The 24,623-nt window shown below is 36.6% G+C and overlaps 1 protein-coding gene across 2 annotated transcripts in view; it reads left to right on the top strand.

Moving 5' to 3' along the window:
• HDAC9 (histone deacetylase 9) overlaps nucleotides 1–24,623 on the top strand; it is a 283,155-nt gene that overhangs the window by 238,344 nt on the left and 20,188 nt on the right. For both annotated transcript variants that reach the window (XM_075143616.1, XM_075143615.1), the window contains one exon: nucleotides 20,327–20,460. In XM_075143616.1, the coding sequence (XP_074999717.1) occupies nucleotides 20,327–20,460 (134 nt within the window). The remainder of the gene's footprint in view (nucleotides 1–20,326; nucleotides 20,461–24,623) is intronic.

Below are 24,623 nucleotides of genomic sequence, written 5' to 3'. Positions count from 1 at the left end.
AAATCATGTTTGAATATGACTGCTCTGTGTACTAACAAATTTACCAGGAATTTCAAGAAATTTTGTGTAATCAGCTTTAAAATAGTTGCATATTTATGTCCAATGTTTCAAAGCATTTTAGCACACAAGTAGAAGTGGTAAAGTGGAACCTAGTATTGTTGAAACTTCATTAGCCAGCATAAACAGATTAAGAGTCATTTCTCATTCACCCAAACATTTGAGTAAGCAACCTTCTTAAACCTTCATCAAGCCCTGGGAAAAACAGTAAGGAAAATCTATTGATCAAGTGATAAGATGTTATTTCAAAACTTGTAATTTAATTAACAAATATGCTACATCAAAGGAGTGATCCAAAAAATTGTGATGTTTATATGACCTTGCGAACAAAACTTTATTTTTCTAGTGGTGTCAACTGCATCAACTGTAGCTTTGTAGAATATACATGAAGACAGTGCATATGTTCTTAACCATGTAATTTTTTTCTTTTGACCCTTTTTGGGTGTATACATTCCCACACACAGTGCACACCTCTGGGAATTTCCCAGCATGCCTTTTGAGGAAAAACATTGAGGTCACAAAAGTTGAACAGAATTATTAAGCCAAGATCTTTAAGGGATATGGAAAAAAAGTAGTAGATCTGAAATGTTTGCATCCACCAGGAGTTTCAGTCCTTCCACTTCATTGAGCATCACCGGGGTTTTTTTCTAAAGCACATTACAAATTTGAAAATTGTCTAAACTGGCACTTTTTTTAATAATGGTTTAGGTTACTGATAGGGAATAAAGAAGATGATTACTTTAAAAAACAGTTAAGGGGGTCTGTGCAGTTTTAATAGCTTGAGTGAAACAAAACCCAAACAGGATGTCTTTGTCCCCTTTGAACTTGAGGCATCACATGGACATGAAGCTACTGAATTCTCTGATTAGTTATGTGGTGCTGGATTCCCAGTGGCACTTAATGAAGACAAGTTTTTACGTAGTGCTTTCAAAAAAGAATGGGAAATTCAACCTGCCTGATCAAATTTATTACTTTATCACAGACATAGTAAAGTTGGGAAATGGAGAGAAAAGAAAAGAAAAGAAAAGAAAAGAAAAGAAAAGAAAAGAAAAGAAAAGAAAAGAAAAGAAAAGAAAAGAAAAGAAAAGAAAAGAAAAGAAAAGAAAAGAAAAGAAAAGAAAAGAAAAGAAAAGAAAAGAAAAGAAAAGAAAAGAGAAAAGAAGAAAAGAGAAAAAAGAAAAAAAAAGAAAAGGAAAAAGAAAAGAAAAAAGAAAAGAAAAGAAAAGAGAAAGGAAAAAAGGAAAAGGAAAAGGAAAAGGAAAAGGAAAAGGAAAAGGAAAAGGAAAAGGAAAGGGAAAGGGAAAGGGAAAGGGAAAGGGAAAGGGAAAGGGAAAGAAGGGAAAGGGAAAGAGAAAGGGAAAGAGAAAGGGAAGGGGAAAGGGAAAGGGAAAGGGAAAGGGAAAAGGAGAAGGAGAAGGAGAAGGAGAAAGGGAAAAGGAGAAGGAGAAAGGGAAAGGAGAAGGGAAAGGGAAAGGAGAAGGGAAAGGGAAAGGAGAAGGGAAAGAAAGGAAAGGAAAGGAGAAGGGAAAGGGAAAGGAGAAGGGAAAGGGAAAGGAGAAGGGAAAGAAAGGAAAGGAAAGGAGAAGGGAAAGAGGAAAGGAAAGGAAAGGAAAGGAAAGGAAAGGAAAGGAAAGGAAAGGAAAGGAAAGGAAAGGAAAGGAAAGGAAAGGAAAGGAAAGGAAAGGAAAGGAAAGGAAAGGAAAGGAAAAAGGAAAAGAAATTTTACAACACAAAATAAAAAGAGTGTCTTCCATTAAGACCGAGTAAGAGTTTCCTTACTGCAATCTGCATTTCATGGTTAAAAAGAAAGGAAAAGTAAGAAAGATAATTTTAATTTTTTGCATAAAATTTTTGAAATATAGCTGATTGGTCTGATTTTTTACTGTGTTTCATTACATTCAAAGAAAATTTTGTAATTTATTTTAATGGAACTGGCCATCTTATAACATAACAAGGGTACCTACAGCATAAGCAGTTGACTCATACAGCCACCTCTAGCATGGTGTACACTGACCATCAGAACTTGTCACACCTAAACCCAGTATTTTTGGGAGGCAAAGTGAAAAATATCTTCTATGTCAAGGTAGGACATATACTTCAAGCAGAAACTGAGAGGATATATTTAATTGAGTAAATAGTCAGCACTGTTCTAGATATATTTCATCTGAAAGACAATAGCAGTCTTTTGGCTTTGGCTGACTACTGACAATTAGAGTATCATAAACCAGATGTCAAATATTATGTCTTGAATAACCTCTTTTTTCTTCAAAATCGGCCCATCCTTCTTGTCATTGTGACTCAACTACCTAATTTAGTCCATTGGATAACACCATCCTTGCTCAGTACCTGTTTTTATTTTTTATTTTATTAAAACTCTAGTGAAAGACAGTACATCTGGGAAATATATTGGTTTGCTCTGAATGTTTCCTTAACTTTTAAGAAAACTGATGCACAATTAGTAGACTCTGCTTCAGAAGAGGGTCAAAAATAAGCATACAATCAAAAAAGCTCAGAGGAAAGGCCTCTCACTACTATAGGAATATTCCCTATCTATTTTATTATAATTATATCACTATGTTACTGAACTGTACCTTCTGTGTTAGTTTCAGATCAATGACTTGTACCATTCACTACCTTTGGGAGATAGATCTGTGCAGATTTCAGTCTTGGAGCATGTCCCTAGAGATTTGATTTTCATTTGTTTCAATTTATCTCTCTAAAGTAAGCAATCATTCCCCTCTTTCAAATGTCTCCTTTTTGAAGTGATATAGATATTTATGGTGGCACCGTTTAGAGATATGTCAACGGCTAATCTGAAAGAAAGGGCTTGAAAGCAGCAAATTAATTCATGATGGAGGAGGACATTTTCCTGTGTTTCAACCTGGGAAATCCCAGGTGTGAGGATGGCGAGCCTGGATGTCAGACATCCAAGCTGGAGCCATTCTTTTGACCGGGTGGCCTAACTTCTAAAACACCTGCACAAATGGCCAAATTCCATTTTTTCTGGGATATCTAAAAGCCACCCTGGTAAATGCATACCACTTAACAAGTTTTTATCGTGTTATTAGCAGAGAAATGGCAATATATACAAGGGAAAAGGAGCGTGGAATAAAAGTGCGTTAGGGGAGATTGAGCTAAGTAGTGAGCGGAGCTTAAAGGAGCTGATGATGTATGTCTTAGACAAAGAAAGTAAGGTGCAAAGCAGGTTGATAGGATAACAAATATTTTGAGTCAGAAGAAGTATAGTCTAAGGAATTATTACTGGGAATAATGGAACAATTTGGCATAGAAATCCTCTGTCTGCATATAATTATTTTCAAAGTTTATGAATCTGGAAATATTCTACAAGATATTCATAGATGAATAGACTTTAAAGCTAAAAAGATTATTAGTATGACATGCTAATATGACTTCTTCCATGTCACAAGTAGAACAACCATAATTTCTACATCATTTCCATGATTTCTGTATGAAAATACCCCTGCTAGCTTGAGATTTGAATTATTATTATAAATATATTAGCTAGTATTATTATATAGAAAATATTTTTATAAATAATTTCCTAGTAACTATTTAATTAATATACTAATATTGTATGATTATATTGGTATTATAACTTACTTCAATAAAAAAAGAATTTGAAAGCAGGGCTTTGTAACCTACAAAATCTCTAGCAAGAGTAATTTTTATTGAGGTATTAACAGAGGCATAGTCTACTTAATCTAAATGCATTCATCTTTAATTTCATATTACCTAAGAAGCTTCTCACTGAGCATACTGTGTTCACAATGCCAAAGCATGACCTTGGTAGATGAAAGCAAATTTTACCTGCCTTGATGTAAACAGTCTTTCAGAGCCGTAGATGAACTTCCTCTCTCTAAGTTTGGCTTTCTGAACATTACACATCTTAGGTTCCAGATATGTCCATGACAATCAATATAGAGAGGTGTTTAACTCTAAAGAGACCTCCATCCTTTCTGAAAATTGGTGCAACAGACCTTCCTGGGGAGATTCCTCTCTCCCCACTGAGTAGTAACTAGCCTGAAGCAGTAGCAGAGGCAAGACAGCTAAATTTTCCTGGGTTAATGGTAGGGGAGAAGAATCCCGATGAATGTTAAAATCAAAGTGTTTTTTCCCATCCAGCAGTATTTGCTTGAAGATGTAGAAAGGTCATGGATTAAATATGAAATTAAATGAAAACATAAGTAAGTTTTCTGCTAACACAGACCGAGTTGCTAAAATTGATAATTAAATTCCATAAAAATAAAATAAACTGCAGAACCTTCTATGTTCAGTCAAAATTTTACACAAGTTCTTCATATGGATTTTAAGAGAGGTTTTGTGGAACTCAGAAGTGTCTTTGCAATAAGCTTACCATTACACTTCACTGGGAAAAACTATTTTGACATAAATCCAGGTGTCAATGTTGGTGATAGGAGATTCTATTGGTTCTGTTATTTTGCTCTAACCCATGAATGAGCTGGAATACAAAAAGAACCTTCTCCTCAGATGCAGCCATCATTATTTCACTGTTAAGAGTAAGCAGTATTTTAAAAGGGATGCAGAGATGAGGCATATGGATATGAGATGGTGAGGGTAAGGGAAGAGGTACGGTGAGTGAGGAGGTCCCCAGTAAACTCCTGATACGCAGCTGTTAACCTTCCTGCAATGCCTCAGACAAAGTCAAGCTCCCTTGTCAGCCCCTGCTTCTCCAATTCCCTCAGCTATCATAAATGCTCTGCACATATCCTTCTACACGTACACACTGGTACTGTACACATATATATTTGGGCTGACAATTAAGAATTATGGGGTTTTTTTAATGTTCTGCTTCAAACATCTGGACACTTTCAGGACTTGGTCTGTCTAGAAATTACTTTCAATATGTTTTGAAGGTAGACTGCAATTAAAACGGGTCTTAACAGCACATGGTGTTGGTACCTTTAGATGACACTAGTATGCACTAAAATTTTCCAGGGAATGGAAGACCCTAAGGAGGAGAAAAACAATAAAGCCAGTTGTGGTGTTTTTGTTGTTGTTTCAAGTGTTTAGTCCTTGAGCTGAAAGGGAGAGAGAATAACAGGAAAAAGCTGGCCACAGAACAAATAAATATGGCATTGGCTCGTATTCGTTACAACACATTGGACAAAAATGAACAACGGCAACTATCAGCTTTCATGCACTTCCTTGGAAAATGCCAGTGTTGTGTAACATGACCAAAAGGACCACGTATACCACTGCACATGCGCAACCCAGAAGGGGAGTCCAGCAAACACTAGAAAAAAGAAGCCGTTTCATGTGGAGGTCCTGTTTGCTTGGAATATTTATTCCTTTCATCCCAAAATATCAGTTTAGCATATCACTGCACATTTTCCACTCTTTCAATTTTCAGAAGACTTCCAATAAGCTCATTTTGCTACTGAATGGGAACGATATTAGAAAGCACTGTTCAGAGACTTGGGGGGATAGGAAGGAGAAAAGAAAGGTCAACACAGAAGAAAAGGCTTAGATGAATAAAGGTATGTCAGAGCAAAGCTTCCCATGAAAGGTTATTGAGAATAAAGCTTTTTTTTAAACAAACATAAAAAACAATATATAAATCAAGAGCACAAAAGCCCTGTTTTATGATTTTTTTGGTGCTGTTTAATTTCTTTATATCTTTTTTTGCCATTGTTAAAAAACAGCCAAAACTTCAAAGGCAAGCTGCATGTGTTCTAAATCAGGACTTCAGTGCTGATGTATGACAGCACAAAAATTAAAACTAAATAAATGTGCTGTCTAAACTCCCATGTTTCTCAAAAACTTGCTTTAAAGGCTTTAAAAAATTAGAATTATTGCTTGATCTTACTTTACCAACCATAATGTTTTCACCAGAGTAAATGACAAAATATTATATTAAAAAGAGAGAAAGAAAAAAGAGTGTTGTCTGAATATATCCGAACACCTGTATTTGGCTGTCTTGCAGTTTTGTCAGACATGCAAGGGGGAAAATGAAACTTTGCAGTGATTTGTCTGATAGTGAATATGAACTGCATAAATTCTCAGCTTATCCACTGTTTTCTGGAAGGCTCCTTGACGGTCAGGGTAAACCGATGAAAACAAGGCAGTATGTCTATGAAGGAAAAAATAACATTCCTGGTTTATCACATAAAGATGGTTGAAGAATGGACAGATTCTCATGAAAAATTGTTTGTGCAAGTTTTCTACTATTTTCTTTTCAAAATATGAACTTTGTAACAGGTCAAGTTATTATTCCATTATATTTTACTGTCTTTGGACATGATCTTGCTGTTTTCTCTCCTTAAGTGAAATGGCATGTCTGACTCCAAAGGTGTCTGGCCAGAGTACACCAGTTAAATCTGTTTGCAGAAAAAATCGCAGGACTGGGGCCTTTGTGGCGTCCCTTTTCCTCTGGCATTTACTTTTACAATGGCCATTTGCTGTTCTTCTACTAAGTCGTCTTGATTTGTATTGACTCATTTGTTTTATCAGGTTGCAAAAGGGGCAAGTGGCCCAGGCAAATAGGAATGCAAATGCTGTCCTTTTTAGTAAATATTTCTTTGACTTTCAAAACTCATTCATCCCATCCCTGCTCATGTCCTTTTTCATTTCATATTAAGAAATAGTCACGGGCTCTAATTTATATTCCCATTAAAGTCTGAGGATTGGTATTTCTTTGCAAAGATTCCTGGTTACTTGTGTGATCGAAAGAACTGGTTATTTACTACTTATCACTTTATCTTAATTAATGCCTATTCTGTTGCAGATAAAGTTCCAATTACACATTAAGAGAGCAGATACTATAGGATGTCATTTTATGAGCACTAATAAGAAATGGATAATTAAGGTTAGGAAGTCAAAGCAAGCAGTGTGTGGGCAGCCTCTAAGCTGAACATAACATTTGGCAAATGCTAGCAGATATCTACACAAACAACTTTATAAACATAACATTTGGCAAACAGTGTTATGAACATGAAGCAGGGCTACACTATCTGAATTATTTATTTGTAATTAATACTTCAATCAGTTCTAATAATTTATCAAAGATTGGCCATACTTACATATAATATAAGGACGGGGGTAACCTCCTAGTGAGTTTGAGATATTCTGGGCTGCCCCAACTTTAACCACCCAACCTTGGTGTCTGAATTGAAAGCCCAGCTCCCTTAGATGGCCAGTGGAGCCTCCACTGAGGCTGACTCAGAGTATCGGAGCTCTCCAGAAGTGGCTAACCTAAAAAGTCTGTCAGCCTAAGAGAGATTTGAAGAATCTCTCGGGGTTAATTGCAGATTTACTAAGTGCTAAAGTTGCCTCTCCCACATATGGGCTTCAGAGTTTGCCAAGATTCGTCTTGGAGCCAGTTACTTTGAGATTTTTAATGTGCACTATTGATATAGATAACACATTTTCGTTTTTGGTAAATTTTCTAATAAAAGCTTTACAATGTTTAATCAAGGAAAGGGTTTGTCACTGTTTCCGTATAGATGTCACCTAGAACACATGTATGGAAGTGATATGTTTGCTTTGCATATTGAACTTATTAAAATGTGGCCTGAAATTTTGTTTATAGAAAAAAGAAATATCAGGACTTTGAGATGCTGGATAGTTAGGGAGGGAGCAAGTAGAAGTTACATTTATGTTGCCTCTGTTTTCTTTTCTACCTTTTTCTTGGAGAAGTCCTCAGGATTTTTTATTTGTAGCAGTCCTTTGATGACTGACAAGGGAATACTCTCAGGCTGGCAAAGTATCATTACCTTTTCCTATTATATTCTCTGTTGTCCAATGAACTGCTAAAACTTGTCATTTCTCTTCCCCTCATTTCATTCCTAATTAAGATATCAGCAGCATGTGAAAATAAATAAATGAAAAATTTGAATCTGGATCTACTGAAAGTAGCATCAACAGAGACTCTTTCCAGAACAAGTTTTCCATTTTGGCGCAAACTTTCATCCAGCTGTAGGATGAATGAGTTGCTCACTTTAGGCTCAGCTGAAATTGTTTGCACACTCTTTCTTTGAAACAGTAAATCTAGAAATTGCATATAAAAACTGTGCACAAAGGAACATTATTTGGGTTGTAAGGTCAATTGCTCTGAAGTTAGGCCAAGTGAGATTTATGATTGCTTGCACAATGGACCCCTTTTGCATATGCTTTAAGATAGAGTTGTTAATTAAATGAACATCTACTATTCTGGACCTTTGCTTTTCTCAGTATAGAAGGGGCCAGGTTCAGACTGTAACTATAAACCAGCAATAAATGCTAGCTTCAAAATTTCTGCCTAAATCTAAATAATGAGGAAATAAATGTTCCTCTACCTTTTTCCTATATATCAGTTTTTTCTGTTATCCTCTTTTCTATAATGAAAAGTAAGCTTAAACACCTTGAGCTCTGTTGTTAAAGGTGGTTGATACAAAAGTGGCATTGTGGAGCTATAGATTTCTTGTTTCTTGAATCTTAATTTCAGATTAAATAAAAATGTTTTTGTTTTTCTAATTGTCCAATTTGTAACATCAACCAACAGGTCACTTATGCATTGCAACTGGCCATGAAAAGCCACAGCCAGAAATTCAGACAAATATTAAATTGCGTGCACTATATAGTAATCCCATAGAATAGATAATAGTCATGTTGAAACAAATTTCTCTTGAGCATTTCCAGACACAGTGAGGATGCAGGAAGACCCAGTACAGCATGTACAAGAAGTAAAACCATCCTAGTCTGAAGGAGTCACAAGGACAGTTCCTGCCTGTTTCTTGGGCAACTGAAACAGCATTGGATGAAAAAAGTGGGTTTTTTACATCCACCTCTGCCTGCCACCACACATCTGCTCACTCACACCTGTATCAGCACTGCCGGCTGCACATGTTGGATTTCACACCTCTTGAATAGGCAACATCCAGGTCTTACTCTGATTTGTATAGATTTCAGCACTAAAGAAATGTGTTTTATTAATAGCTACCACCACCAAAAGTCATCTTCAGTCTGGAAATGAGTTTTTTCTTTACCTACCTGCAAGCACTTGTCCTCAGACATGTTTTCTACTCAGATCTGAGTCCTTGCAAGTGTTATAATAAATACGTAGATTTACTGTTTGAGTTCACAATGGGTGAACTTTTCCTCCAATGGGGAAAAGAAAATGAAAGCACTTTTTTTGTGATCTTTGTTAAACAGCCTTCCAGGCCACCTTTGAGCTGTTCCAGGTTGGGCTAGGTATATGCGAGGGCTTATCAGCTTGAGATGGAGTCACACGTCACCTGGGAAAGAGACAGAAACCACCCTTTCCACTGCCACTAAGGATTTGTATATATGGAAAGGTAGTTTGAGTTTATTTGTGATGACGCACTAGAATAAGGCAGAGTCTGGTAAGATACACAGGTAGCTTAAAGTTTAGAAGGAGCAACCGCTATTGACTCCTTGAGTCCAGATGAGTTCAGGAAACTATTGTGCATTTACTGTAAAATCTCTGTTCTGGCTGATAAAATGTGGATCTCCCAATACACATTTGAACTTTAATGTGCATTTCATTCACAATTTCTGGTTGGTTAATTATGGTTAAAAGAAGAGACATGTTTGCACTTACTTGGCCAAACTTTGCTCACAGTTCCAGAGGTATAAATCCATTGCAGCCATGGGATTACTTCAGATTTTGTCTCTGTGACAGTACGGTAGTATGTCTGAATAAATGGCAAGTGATGTGATTGCACCCACGGAGACTGACTTATTGTCAGTCTTATTTAAGAATGCTTATTTAAGAATCTTATTTGCTTTGAGTGTTGTCACTAACATTTTTGCCTACACATACAAACCTGTCACCTGAAACACACTGTATTTTCAATTCAGTGCCAGCTGCCTATGTTTAGACCTTGTTTGAGTTAGTAATCAGTCACTGAGGAATTCAGAGTTCACTGCAGACAAAATCTGAATCATTTTCATGTCAATATAGCTGTGGGACTGCCTCACCTTTCTCTGTGTAGAAAGGATACAAAAGTATATCCCTGGAGAAGAATTCAGAAATGCTCTGCATCCCTTTGCAGAAATAAGCTCATAAGTCCTCTGCTCTCTTTATTTTCTGACCATTCCTGATGGTTATAAGAAAATCTAATTCCTTGACAATGTTTAGTTTCATATTCACATTCATTTTTGTTCATGCTCATCCACTCAGTCATCCAGTAATTTCACTTACATGCTTTTATTGTCTTTTAGTCACAAATGTATTTATTTGTTATCTTATTTAATGTCTCTTTTATTAACCCAACATACACTTTTATCCTTTTCCCAATTCTTTCATGTCTCATTTTTTGTTTTCTTTCATCTTTCTCTCTCATGTAATTAATATTTATTAATTAATTAATTCCCTCTAACATAGTGTCCAGCTGTAAAATTCAGGTAAAAACAGTGGGAAGGTGCTAGAATTTTGGTCCATGACCATTTCTATTAAGAAATTAAATCAGCACTTCGGCCAAAACTAAGGATGGCTAAAAAGTGCATCCTTCCCTGCTGGAGTGACTGCTGTATCCTCTGATGAGTGGAGCTGTTCTGAATTTGATATTTTTCCTTCTTGTACTTCTCTATTTATCTGTAGTGAGACAGTCAAACATCTTTGTTGTCAAGGGTTTCTAAGTGGCTTTGCTACAAAGTTTGGATAATTTTTGTCCAAGCTTTCAGCTGCTGTGGCTCTTCAGCTTTGTCAGAAGGAAGAATAAATGCAATCCTGATGTTGCAGTTTGGTATATGTTGTTTGCTAAGTTTCTGGAGCCGCTAGGGAGCTTTGAGCTCTGACAGCAGGTTATTTTACTTCTAGTTGTTAAAACTCTGGAGGGAGAAACAGTAGCTATTCTGGTAGTAGATTTTCAGTGTCTCCATTTAGAAAAGCCAATATACTCTTTTCCCTTGAAGAAGAAAGTACTGACGTTGCTCAAGAAACTGTATCTTTACACTGAATGAATGATTTTTGCCCTGTTATGAACTTCCCACTTTTAAGGAGAATGACTAAGATGACTGTGGTAATGCAGCTGCAACAACATCTGGAGTCCTCAAATTACCTTGACATTAGTTAGCTGGATTTAGGTCTGAGTGTAGCACAGAAATGTCATTGTTTGTCTTGATGTTTCTATTGTTCAATGAAGACCAATTATTTTAGGTCTGCCAGCTTCCCTTAATACTGCTGTCATGCTATGGTAACAGGAGAGATAGTGGTCATTTGCTTACCTACGGGTCTTGCAGAATCACGTCATTCCTGAGTGAGTCTGCTCCTCAGTCCGAGAAAATCCAGGAAGTAATACTCCATGACTGCTCAGCCACCTGAAGGCGTTTTTCACCCAGGCCTTGTTACGATGCACCTGCATGCTTATTTCATTGTTTTAAGTTTCTCTAAGAAAATGTAGAAAACTACTGGGTGAAGAATTCCATGAGAGTTTCTGGAGCACCAGTTCTCAAGCGGTAATTAGTGGGTCACCGCCAGGCTGCAGAAGCTCACAGAAGGGCTCTTTCTGAGAACTGTATGTCAGAAGACTGGAAAGACAGGGATGAGTTATTTGATGTTCTAAGAAAAGATTTTATTCTCATATGTGTTTCTGGGGGGAAGAATTTCTGGGGAAACAAAGAGGCCACTCCTATTCCAATCAATGTGTTCCAGACCACAAGTTGTATTGTACATGAAGCCCTCTCAGCTGAACCTAGCCCTAGTGTCTACAAAACAAAACAAAACAAAACAAAAAAAGGAACATCTTTACTCTCATTCTTTAAAAATTCTACATATCTGTGATGAGGATGGGTCATATATTTCATTCTGGGGAACTGCCAATAAAAATATCTTCTACATATTTCCACCTCCTATGCATCAGAACGAAGTGGCATCAGTCCTGCCTTCACCTGAGGCCCATGCAATTCTCTGCCACCTTTTCTTATGCTCACAGCAGGTTAAGGCTCTTGCAAATTCTGCTGTGTAATAACATGAATGACAAGGTTCTGACATGACTTCTCCATTCGTGAAGAAAGCTGGATAGAGCCACCTATGTCATTCAAATGGTAGCTACATTTTCTTTTACTCTATGGGGTTTTACCCACCATTTCAAGGCATCTGTGTGTCCTTTTAGTAGGACAAAGGGGCTGTTGTATGGGTTGAAATCACATCCTTCATTCTTACACATTTTTGTAATAGAACAGCATAATAGAAAGTTGCTCAATGTACTTAGACATTGCAATTAATCAGAAGACTGTAAGGAGTCAGACCCCAAACCTAGTTTCAATACTATTTCCTTCAGTGAGTTTTACACGTTACCTTTTCAATAAGTGGTGACAGTTCAGTGCATTTCTGGGTGATTATAGCATATGTCAGGTGGGGTTAACGGGCACAAGGCCAGAGGGAAAGTGAGTAACTGCTTGAGATGTACAGTAATCCCTTAGAAATGCACTGCCTTATTTCCTCCTGATATTATAAAATGATATTTATTAAACAACGTGATCCAAATCCTGAGGGGCACTAAACCTCAGATACTAGTACTGAGTTCACCAGGAGACTTGATGCCAAATTGGTCAGGAAATAGAGTATTTACCTCAAGTCTATCCACCTACAAGAACCCATCCCTGATATGCTTATTATATTTATGTCCCTAGTCTTGGAATGATGAATGATCCACATCTGGAAGCCAGGTCTTTAGATAATGGTATACACTGATTAACACTGGCTAAGGAACTAGCCCTTAATTTAATGTGATATGTTGATGTGGAAGGGTCAATAAATGACGGCAAATAAAGTGAGAGGCTTAATTTGTAGACTCTGAGAAACTGTGTATGTTGGAAAGATCGTTTAGTCCATGCTGCTTTTCTTGGCAGAATTTTGTAGACCATCTTCAGAAAATGGCAGTCAGTTCTAGCTTCTGAGTGATGGGCTTTAAATCAGATCCTTTGTGTAAGTCTCTTGGGTCAATTCAAAATTAACTGACTTGGCTTTTCATCAGTTAAAAAAAGAAATAAGACTAGATCTTCCCATCAGATTGTTTTCAGTCATAACTCAGTGCCCACATTTCAGCTATACTCATTTATAACAGCAGAAACTTTGCCCCATGTACTTTAAAAATGTGTCAAGTTGATTTTATAGGCAGTAGCGTTATAATAAACTTCTCCAAACTTAATCAAGCTTACTGATTTATTTGGATAGTCAATAGTAGTATCTGATTTTCATTCCAGCGTAGATTAGAAACAAATTCCTCATACTTCGAATTATTTTTTTTTATCAGATGTCTTGTTTTCTAGCCAACCCCTTACTGAGTCTGGACTCAGATTTGGCGATATAATGATCTGTAATTTGTAACATCAGATGCATATATTGTATATCAGTTTAAATCAGGCAACTTGATCGGATTTGGAAGAAGTTATCATGATAACAGTACTACCACTTGCACTATCAGCTTGGCAGATTTCACAATATGTGGGACAGATTTTCAATATATAATTATCAGTCTGATTAGACTATCCCCATAGAACCCCTTTAGAGGGATTTTTAATCTCCAGGGGAAAAAAAAAAAAAGAAAAAAAGAAAAAGAAAAAAAGAAAAAAAAAAAAGAAAGCCTCCAAAATGCCGTGGAGAATCCCCTCACCACCCAGATGAAGCAACAGTCTTTTTCAGAGAGGTCTGAATCCAAGTTTCTGAAATGCCACCTTGCTGTTTGCAGTTCTACATTTCCCCCCTTGACTTCTGCTTTCTGGTGCAGAACAGCTACATGTTCCTGAAAAAAACATTGAACAACTGTGGGACAGATAATCTTGCTTCCTGGCCAGCTTTACTTAGTAGAGGATTTACTAAATAGGAAGCAAAATAAAAAAAAAAGAGGGGGAGGATGGCAGGACAGTGGAGAAATTATTACTTGGGCCAGGCGTGAGATGGGGTAGAGATGAAGAGAATGTGAGGAAACCGAGAAGAAAGTAAGGCCATAGCAAATAGCTAGTAAGAACAGGGCTAAAAACATCCAGACAGTTTTGGGAATACCCAAAGGTTCCTGCTTTGACTCCGGCAGCTGAAATTTGTGGTTGAATATTTTCCCTCTGAATCCACATGACAGCATTATAACAGCTCTAAAAACATCATCGTTATTTTGTACATCGCTATGACCTATCCTGGAGGATACAGAATCCTTACTGCTTGATAATACAGGATACAAAAGAAATACTTTCCTTTTTTTTTTAGTATGAATTAGTTGAGAGAAGAGTTTGGGGGAGTCTTCTTCCTCCATGTGTTTTCTCTGAGGAACGTTTTGTCAGGGGGTCAGTGCTGCCATTGTGTGGTGGAGGTGTACAAGTTCCTCCTTCCTGGAGGACTAAGCAAATGCAATGGACTATATGACCTACTTGGATACATACATATCTCAAGAGAGTTGAAGATGCCCAGACCATCCTACTGAGCATTGTCAAGGTGGCTTTTCCCTGTAGTGAGACAAGTTTGCATTATTTGGCTTTTGAAGAGGTATTCTGTATATCGTGGAGTACGTACTTAATAGAGACTTAATAAGTTATGTTCAGTATAGCAGCTAAAGAGCAGCTAATTATGAAAAGCATATTACTGTAGAACTAACAGGCACGCAATAAAAACATCTATTACATAAATTGTTAATCCATAAAAAATGTGTTTCTGAGACAAGTGGTATTTATTTAACGTACAATTACTGTCTAATTTAATCTAAATTAAATGCCTGCTTGAGACATGTAATTTGAAGTGTTACTGAGCTTCCTTCTCCAGTATTAAAAGCAAGAAATCAACAACTAATGCCTGGAGGCCAGATCTCGACATTTAAATTCAGGTACCTCAACACTAACATTCATAATTTTAGCCATTTGGAAAATGCTTTTCATAAGAATGTATTTGGCATTAAAATCTCCCTTTCCCCCTCACTCAGGGCCACATCCTGCCAACAGAGTCAAAACTCTGACTTAATCCAAATGAAGTTTTGATTGAATAAAAGGTCCTGAATTAAGACCTGAGAAGAAAATGTGTTTTCTTATCATAGAACACAAGCTTTGCAAAATGTTCTAGCTCCTGCCAGTGCTGGAAGGGTAAATTATCATTTGACTCCTGTACGGACATATTTATTTAGGACACGTAGCCTGATGACTCAGGAAGTTATGTAAAAACTGACCCAGTTAATTTTAGATGCTATTGTTGGAAGAATATCAATGAAAATTAATCAAATAGTCACGAAGGAACCACAGGGAAGGAGTGCAGAACACTGGTGGGTAGACTTTTGGCAGCGATCATCGCAACAGTTTTAATGAGAGGAAAACACATTCTCAAGTAAATTAGAGAGTAATGACATGATTAAATGGTAAATAATAGTTAAATACATGCTTGGAGGTCCAGGACAGAGACTGTGGAGTTTTTGTGTTTTGCGTGTATTCCTCTCCAGGCTGCTCCAAGTAGCCAGAGGAGCTCACCAGAACTCTGCCTGTAATTTAGGGTCGGATTGTAGCTTTTAAGACGCTGAATCCGAAAGAGCTGTTGGGGCCCCTGCTGCTGAGGCTGAGAAAGCTGAGGCTTTGTCCATAACTCCAAAGCTTCGCCAACCTTTTGGTTGTTGACGTGTCCTTGTTCCTCCACCAGCTGCCTCCCCTGAGCAAGGGCCAGCGCCACGGCTCTGCTCTCCTAAGCCTGCTGTCACCCAAAAAGTAACTGTGCAGGAGACATCTGCTCTTCTTATGCACAGCAGGGGAGAGGAAAGGGTCTATCTTCTGCTGAGGCAGGTTTAGTCCCCACTAACTGGATGTTTGCACATTTTCTGGCGAGCAAATTGAGGTTGCATATATGATTGTTTATGCAAACAAGGAGTGCTGTGGTGCTGGCTGGGAGTGTACCCTATCCATATGGTTCCTTTCCCTGTTTGCTGAGGAAAGAATGTGAAAAGAATAACATTCACAAGTTGTCTTCATTCTCAAATGTTTCTTTCTCAAAATGGGAGGCTGTACATACAAACTCTGACTTGTTAGCTTTACTTTGTCTAGCTGTAATACACAAGAAAGTTGCGTGATGAGTCCATTGGAGGGGAACTGGCCTGGTTCAGAAGTTTTTTACCTGCTCTCTGTTTGCCACTTTCCATTTCGGGTTGTCAGGGTAGGAATACCTCAAAAACAAAAATAGCAAACTGAAATAACTCCAGGTTCTCTTTTTATAGGGTTTAACATTTTCTTGGTTTTCAGTAAGTCCAGTATAGTTGCTCTGGCAACTTTGGTCAAACGAGGCAGAAGCTTCACCTATGTCATTCCTTGCTGTTTGGCAGAACTGGTGAGCTTGTCTGTTACAAAAGAAAAAAAAACCCAGGGCTCTTAGTGTTATATCGGGAGATTAGTCCACTAAAAGCTGAATTACTTGCTTAGATGGTAATTCAAGTGATCAGCACACTGCGTCCTTCAATAACAGCCTGGCAGCTTGCTCATTAGTATAATACAGTATTAGTTTTCTCTCTTTCTGCCTTCCCACAATAGAATATTTTCTTACATAAGGCTGAATATTGTATCTCCTCCACTAATAGCACTGGAGGAGGGGAAAGGATATAATTAAGGAGGTCGTGTTATCTCTTTGTTTTAAAAGTTTATATTTTTACTTCAAAGGTCGGCAGATTACAGCTCATATACTGCATATTTCTCCAATACATAACATGGTTTATAATGGTTTCCATTTGAATCTAGTCTTTTTTGCTTAGATGTACAATTGTGCACCCACAGATTTTTGTCAGGAAAATGTAAACCAATTGGTTAGTAGAATTTTCAGAACTACTTAGTAGTGTTTTAATGTTGTTTCTTGTGTAAATCAAAGGTTTATCATTGTCTTTACTAGGATCATAGCAAATGAATATTAAGTGCTTTTGCAAATTCTACCTTGGATGTCTAAATATTGGATCTGTGAAGGAAAGAGGTACTTTTAACATTTAAATTACAGACATTATGAAAATAATAGTTGGCACAAAACCATGCTCACAATTTCCTGGCACACTGCATGAGCCTCATTTTAAAAAATTCTGCTACTTCTCTGAAGTACAAATTCACTGGGTACATCAAGAACATTTGAGAAATATCCCTGTATGTATAATCTTTTCTCATTTATTGACTGAAATGATTGGATTTTTAAATACTATTTATTCTTTTAATTATTAATATGTGAGATTTTTACTCATGTTTATGGATACAAATAATTGTGGATACTGCCAGGGCCATTTCAAGCCCTGATTAATAGATGCCTGTCATTGAGCCACGCACTCAGACTCTAAATGGCCCAAAGGCACCTGCAGCCTCAAAAAAGCAATGCCTACTTAAGCCTGGACTGAAAATCAAGCATTGATGTTTTAACATGACTTTCCATTTAATAACTGAACTTTTTCTGTTTTTATAAAATGCCACTAATCTATAACTGTTATGCACCACTGCGAACGTGTACAGTTTTAGAATATGACATATCCAAACCGAAAACATCTTTTAAAGCCAGCATCACAGCTGGCACCTTTGTCAGCAGGCACAGTAGAAGGGCCAAGCACTGCTTCTGATTTCTAGAAATTCATGTGAGTTGGAAGATCCAGGATTCAAAATGCTCCTCTGACTCCTTTCTCACCTTAGAGTTGGTCAGTGGGGTGTCAAATATGTGCTTGATCTCCTTATATCAGGGGAGATGACTGATTCTTTTCATGGTGCTTGTTACTATTTTCTTCTTGTTTTTCTTAATTACTTGGCATGAACTACAGCCCATCTTAAAACCATTACTTGACTGGGATTCCTTTCTTTCCATTTTGTTACTTCTGCACTCCAGGGGATTTCCTTGAGGAAGCTAATATCTTTCCTAGGTTGCTGCAGTGACACAGGATCCAAGTTTCTTTGTTAAGAATTTCCATAACTCATTCAGTCACAAGCAATGTTGGTACTGTTGGCTAAAGTTATTTCCTCTCTTCCTAGCAAGTCACCTTTACTTTCTGGGGTAATTACACTGAAGAAAAGCCCCCATCATGTTGATTTGATTTGGCAACATTTTATCTTATTACTGTGATCTCTGTTGGGAAAGATGCTTTCTGTGTGGCTCATTGCATGGATCCTGACTCAGTCAGGGTGATTATTATAACATTGGTACTAGGAAAATCGTTAGGAAACCAAGCAGACAAACTAACATTGTAACAATGTCTACAAGTTTTATTACATATAGTTGCCTAAAAGAAGAAAAAAAGCATTGAGAGAGTCTTTACATTTATTGCCACACATACCTCAGAAAATTACGATGTGGCAGTAGCAACATTTGTGGTCATACAAAATTTTCAAAATGTGCAGGGGAAACACGGTAAAGCTTTCCCTTCTTCACAGAAGCTGTATAACATGAAGGATAATGGTGTCTTAAAAGTGCTGTTGGATTTCTCACAGACCCAAAGGGTGAGTTGTAGATGTGGGGAGTCTGCGCCTGTTCATTCTTCTTCATTTCCTTTAAATGCTGTATGTACGACTCACTTTACGCTGTTGGCACTCTCTTCTTATGAATCCAAAGATCACATGTGTAACATGCAGACAGAAATAAATCCTGTAGGTAAAAGAAAGTAGAAATTGGCTAAAGATCAAAGGTTATCCTCATTCCACTCCTTCCTTCGCTTTTATTATCCTGTCTAAATTTGGTCTTTTGTAGAGAGGATTGGTGATTTTCTTTTTTTCATGAGGAAAGGTTGAGCTTAAATGAGAGTTTAGGATTTTATTTGTTTTTCAACTCTGTATGTAATTTGAACCACAGTGTAGTTACTTTGCTAGAATCAAACCTGCACTTCTTAGAGGGTATAGAAGATTGTGAAGTGGTTTAAGGAAACAATATTTCACCTCAAGTGTTCTGTGATCATCTATAGATTAAGTGGCAAATAGATCTTTTTTCTTTTTTTTTCTTTCTTTTTTTTTTTTTTTCCCTGAAGAGCTAAACCAAATCTGGTATCATTAAAGTCCCGTATTCTAAAAACACTTGGGCAAGTGCATAACCAAGTCCTAAGATGTAAATGGAACTAACTGTGTGATTGCTTGTTTGCCAGATCAAGCCTTAAATCTGTGTCTTGGAAAATTCCTCTAGAAAATATGCTTGCAATTTTTGTAGTTTTTAATTTTTGATTACATTCTTCACTGGAACATATGGAACATAATAAAAAGATGTTGATTTTCCTGTCTTCATAGAGGCCCAGGCTTTAGCAGGTACCTTCTAAATGCTTTATTTAAGGCTATGAAATGCACTGGAATGAGTAGTGATCATCAGTAGACCAACTAGAACAGACCAAGTAGAAAAATTAAGAACAAGATGTGAAGGGTATTTAACTTCAATAGTTTCAAAACTTTATATATCTTTACTCACTTAAAGGAGATTAATCAAAAACAATAGCTATCCCAGGAAACTACCACAAAATTTCTCTCCAAAATCTTGTCTCCAAATTAACATTTTTTCTTGCAACATTTTCTTGTCATTAAAACTGAAATACATTAATTTTACTTGAATCACAGGTGAAAACTTCGTGGTAGTGTTTATGTAGTTATAGATCACCACATAAAACAAAGTACCATCATTTTTGGCTGTAGTGCAGAATTGCTTAGAACATTGTTGGTCAGGAGTGAGCGATATTGGTAGAGATATCTACGAAGTTCTGGACAGTTTCAACTTATACCAAAACCTTGAATCAAAATAAGTGATCCAATTGTTAGTGCTGCCTCCAAAAACACTTCAAAATAGAGCTAAGAGGTAACATATGTTTCCACTATTTTTCACTCCATGGTTGTACATTATACTCAAACTCCAAATACAAAGGAAGAAGCAATTTGTAAATAAAAATTTCATTTGAAAAATGCCATTACTTTTAATTATAGTATCATAGCTTAACTACAAATATTATTTGTCATATTGATGCCATAAATGACCAGGGTTATTTCAGATATCTCTAAATAACATGAGTATGTGTTACACTGATGTGCAAATAGGAAGAGAGTCTGGGGTGATAATGGTTAATGACGGTAAGAAGAGAGACAACCTCATGTTTCAACTAATCTCCAGCTATTAGGGATCAGCATAAGGGACATTATCTCACATCTGCCTCATACAAAATTCCATATACCTAACTCCAAAGCATCTGGTGTGGGCCATAGTCAGAAACAGGATACTGGACTAAATATATCTCATGCTCCCTGTGCAATATCCTTGAGCTTTCTACATTCTCATGCAGCAGATGTGAAATATGCCAGTAATATCTGTTCTGCTTTAATTATTTGCACTACTGTATTTGAATACTAGGTTTTGGTCACCTAACCAAGCAATTGCTGAAGCTAGCGGATGGCCGTGTGGTGCTGGCACTGGAGGGAGGACATGACCTTACTGCCATCTGTGATGCATCTGAAGCCTGTATAAACGCCCTTTTAGGAAATGAGGTAAAACATAAATCACAGTAGGTGGAGAGAATGATCCAAGTTTGCTGAAACTTCTATCTTTGATTTTCTTTTAATAACAATAGCATCAGTCCTTTTTTCATTTGGTATTAAAACCATGCAATTTGAACATGTCTTAGAAATGAGCAGACCTCAGATTAGCTGGTTTGGATAAATACCACTAAATTAGATGATTATATAAATCCTTTAGTGTTTGCCTAAATTATTCCCAGTTCTGAATAAGATTTAATACCTCAAAATTGCTTTTGGTGATATTGTGCTGAATACCAGACTTGACATCATTGGTAGTCATTGGTGTGCATATCATCTATCAGGATCAGACCTTCCTGCCAACTATCATGGAAAAAAAATGGCTTTTGCAAGGTATCCATTAGTCTCAGGAATTGGATATTGCAAAGACACAGTTTTTGCAGTATTTTGACACTTCAAGTGGCATGTGAAATAACATATTTCAGAGGTTTTTGAAATTGAAGAATGTTAATAAAAATGTGTCCAAGACTTCAAAAAAAAATTTTTTTAACTTATAAATGAAGATTTAGGTTGATCTGAATGTAATTTAAATGGAGTGTCCAAGATTTATCAAACTCTGTATATATTATTTAAAAACCTTTGAGTGGACTCAGTATCAGACTAAGTAAACATGAGTACATGCTATTTATGTACACAAACACAGGATAAGCATTCATGTTAACAAAAATTGGATTTGTTGTCCACTAGAAAATATCTTTTCTCCTACACATATGGCGAGAAGGAAAATAAGCTTGCTGAAGTTGCAGCCAAAATAATTTATGAAAGGGCAAAAGCCTTTACCATAAATTGTGAATTTTGCAAGATCTTGATATAAAGTGCAGTGTCTTACTTTTTTTTTCCGCAGGGGAAGTGGTAATAGCTATATAATCTCTCCAATCAAATGTATTAGTGCCAAATTGCAAGCTAGTCTGCCAGTTCCCTTCCACTTCAAGACTTCATACCTATGTGAATATATGTAAAGTAATGTGTCTTCTGGTGGATGTTGGATAGAAGGATTTTCTAAATGTTCTTTTTAACCTTTGCTTTTTATCTTTAAGACCCATTGAAAAAAATATTTTTATGCTTATTATTTTTAACATTATACATGCAATGAATAAAGTGATAGCTTTTTCAAAAATATTCTCAGAAATTTAAAGAAGTAGACATATCCACACACACACACAAAAAAAGCTTTCATTGGGTTTTACCTACTATCACCTTTGACAAGTCCCATAAAGAGAGTTTTCCAGTGTGGTGACGTGCATTATTGAAATAGATGCTCAGCTCAATATTGGTCCTTTTATTTAGGTGTTGAAATATGATTACAAAACCTAGCTTGAGGCATTTGACGATCTTAGTGAATGCAGCATTGCCTTCCTGATCAGCTGCCATTCCAGGGCACTCTCATTGATATTCTCTGTTGTCATCTTCCCTGTGGTAGTATCTTATGGCATCAGTGGCTTTTATAGCCCTTCTAAAGCCATTCTTGGAAATTTTCACCCTTGTGGGACTAATGCAAATGGTACAATTCTGATGATATGATGTGTCTTCCTCTGTGTAGGTGCCTGGGTCCCTCTATCCAGTTATGACCATTTGGTGGTGCTACCCATTTATGAAAACTGCCTTGTTTTTTTTTTTACACTATATCACACCCAGCTACTATTTCTGTTGTCGGTGACTAGCCATTCTGTGAGAAAAAATACCAATTGTGAGAAAAAGGTATGGGATAAGTGTACTGGAATAGAGACTTTCTTCCATTTTATTTTAGAGCAACTAGAGACCGGGAAACTAGATAAATTGTGAGTCTATCTGTTTGCAAAATATAGCAAAGCAAATTTCAGGAGAGACAAAAATTCAATAACTGAGAATGAAGACAAACATAACCACGCAGCTATTTTAAATTCACTTTTAAAAGAACATGATTATTAATAATTTGAAACATCTCATGCAATAAGCATTATTCTCATGTGCTCTTACTCACAGCTTTGTCTTCAGGGATGTGCATTAAATAGTCTGGTACAGCAGAATTTCAAAGAGAAAGTATGCTGTGGCTACTAAGAGAAAAATACTCCAGAGAGGATGTTGTTACCAACACTACCATAAGAAACTGATGTTTGCTTAAAAGAATAAGTAAAGGTGTTGCCGAGGAGCAGACACTAATGAGGAAGTCTGATACTTAGTCAGCAGTTGGAATCAGCATGTCCATTGACGTCTATAGATTTATGGCAATCTACGCCACATGGCCCGTAGCATATACATTGCTTGATTTCAGCATAATATTCATGAACTTGCACAGCAAACTCCAAGTGTGTTCCTGCCAAGGACAGAAAGAAATGTTTTTCTTCAAACAACCAATTATTGTAATTTGAGGATACATTCTTCCTTGAATGCAATTCTTTACAGGTGATTAATAGGATAATTATAACTTATTATCTGCCCTTCAGTTTTACAAATAATGGTATGTAGTGCAACCCTATTTTAAAAACATTGGCAAGATGAACTTCAGTTTCTAAACACTACACATGTAATTGAACTCAAATTAGAAAGGTTGGGAAAGGCCTTTGTAAGGTACTCTGCAGTTTGTCAGATGTATTTATTCATGTGCTGAGGATTAGAATTCATAAACATTTTGCAGGCTTTTTTGAAAACTTTTTCTTTTCTTTTGTTGTTTTTGGCCAGGACTTGTCCATACAGAAATTCACTGCTTCATATGTTCTATTACCAGCAGAACAGCATTTAAAAAAAAGAGTAATTGTAAAACTAGCCACAACTTCCAACTTTCATGGAGACCGGGTTTGATATGTAGAGGTAACATCAAACTTACAAGTGAAAAATGTTTTCTGTTCTTATTTGTCTCTGAATACCAAGAAGAAAAATAGATTGACATCCAAAACAGATATATTTTGCTCTTAGTTATATGTGGCCTGCAGCACAGTGATCTGTTTAGCAAGATAACTTTTTACTCTTCTCTTAGCAAATGCAAGTTGAGCCTCTAAGAAAAGAATACACTATCAAGTTAATCTTTAAATAATTTGAGCATGGCATAGGAAATTCCTGCATACAGTTGTTGATTTTGAAGACTAACCAAAGAAACTATTAAAAAGGTCTCTTTTTCTTGGAAGAACTCAGAATTTAAATGAACTATCAGCCCCATCTATGTGTGGTCAATACTTCTTAACTTCTCTGCAGAAGTACTTTTGAACAATAATTTCAAATTTTGACAGAAACACAAATGGGATTATAATTGTTGGTTTCCTCTGATTGGAGGTACTTCTATTATTAATTGTTTCTTTCTAAGACCCAGTTCCCTAAACCGAGGTGCCCAGTGCCTTTTTAGATACCTTAGAGTATCCAGGACATCGGCCCAGGACTGGTAGATCTAACTCAGAACTTAGAGGACATCCACACCCTTTCTGAGTGGCAACTAGACATCAGGCAAGAGACCCTATAGTCTCTTGCTCAATCTAGTTTGATTGTGTGAATCCCTCCTTAAATGATGAGAAAACTAAAAAGGAAATTATAAAGGTAAAGGTAAGGATAAATTGTATAAAGATAAAATAATTAATTAGAAAGTTTACATATAAAAGTATTTTAAAACAAAAAAATTTCAACATCTCAGGTTTTCTTGTCCATGCTTCTGTGTACAAGCAGAAAATTTCCATGTCACTTTGAGAAAAATCCAATTGACCATTTGCAGAGCTAATTAGGAGCACTGTAGGTTATCTCCTTAGAAGGAAATCTTCCTAAGAGGTGAGAAGAGATTAAGCAGCTGGATTCCCTTGAAATCCAAAATGAAAACATGGAAATCCTTCTGGCAGGTAAAAAGGCAGGATGAGCATCAGTAGCTTTAAAATATTGCTGAATTTTCTCAACATGATTTGAGAACTTGTCCAAAGAGCATCTGTCAAAACAAAGGAAATGATGGATTCATGTAATTACAAAAGAGATACTGCTTTTAAACCTAAGCATTTCTGAGATGATGCGCATTTATGCACTCTCGTACTTAAAATTCAATTCTCTCATTTATTGTGATACTCTTTAAATGATTCTACAGTTTTTCATAGATTGGTTGTATAGTTTCAAATACTTATTTTTAAAGCGTATGTAGAGATATATATTACTTTAATTAAAAAAAA

Source organism: Calonectris borealis, chromosome 2, assembly GCF_964195595.1.
Source record: "Calonectris borealis chromosome 2, bCalBor7.hap1.2, whole genome shotgun sequence".
In the NCBI taxonomy this organism is placed as follows: domain Eukaryota; kingdom Metazoa; phylum Chordata; class Aves; order Procellariiformes; family Procellariidae; genus Calonectris; species Calonectris borealis.
The sequence above is the reverse complement of the archived record's forward strand: the minus strand, read 5'-3'. Positions and strand labels throughout refer to the sequence as shown.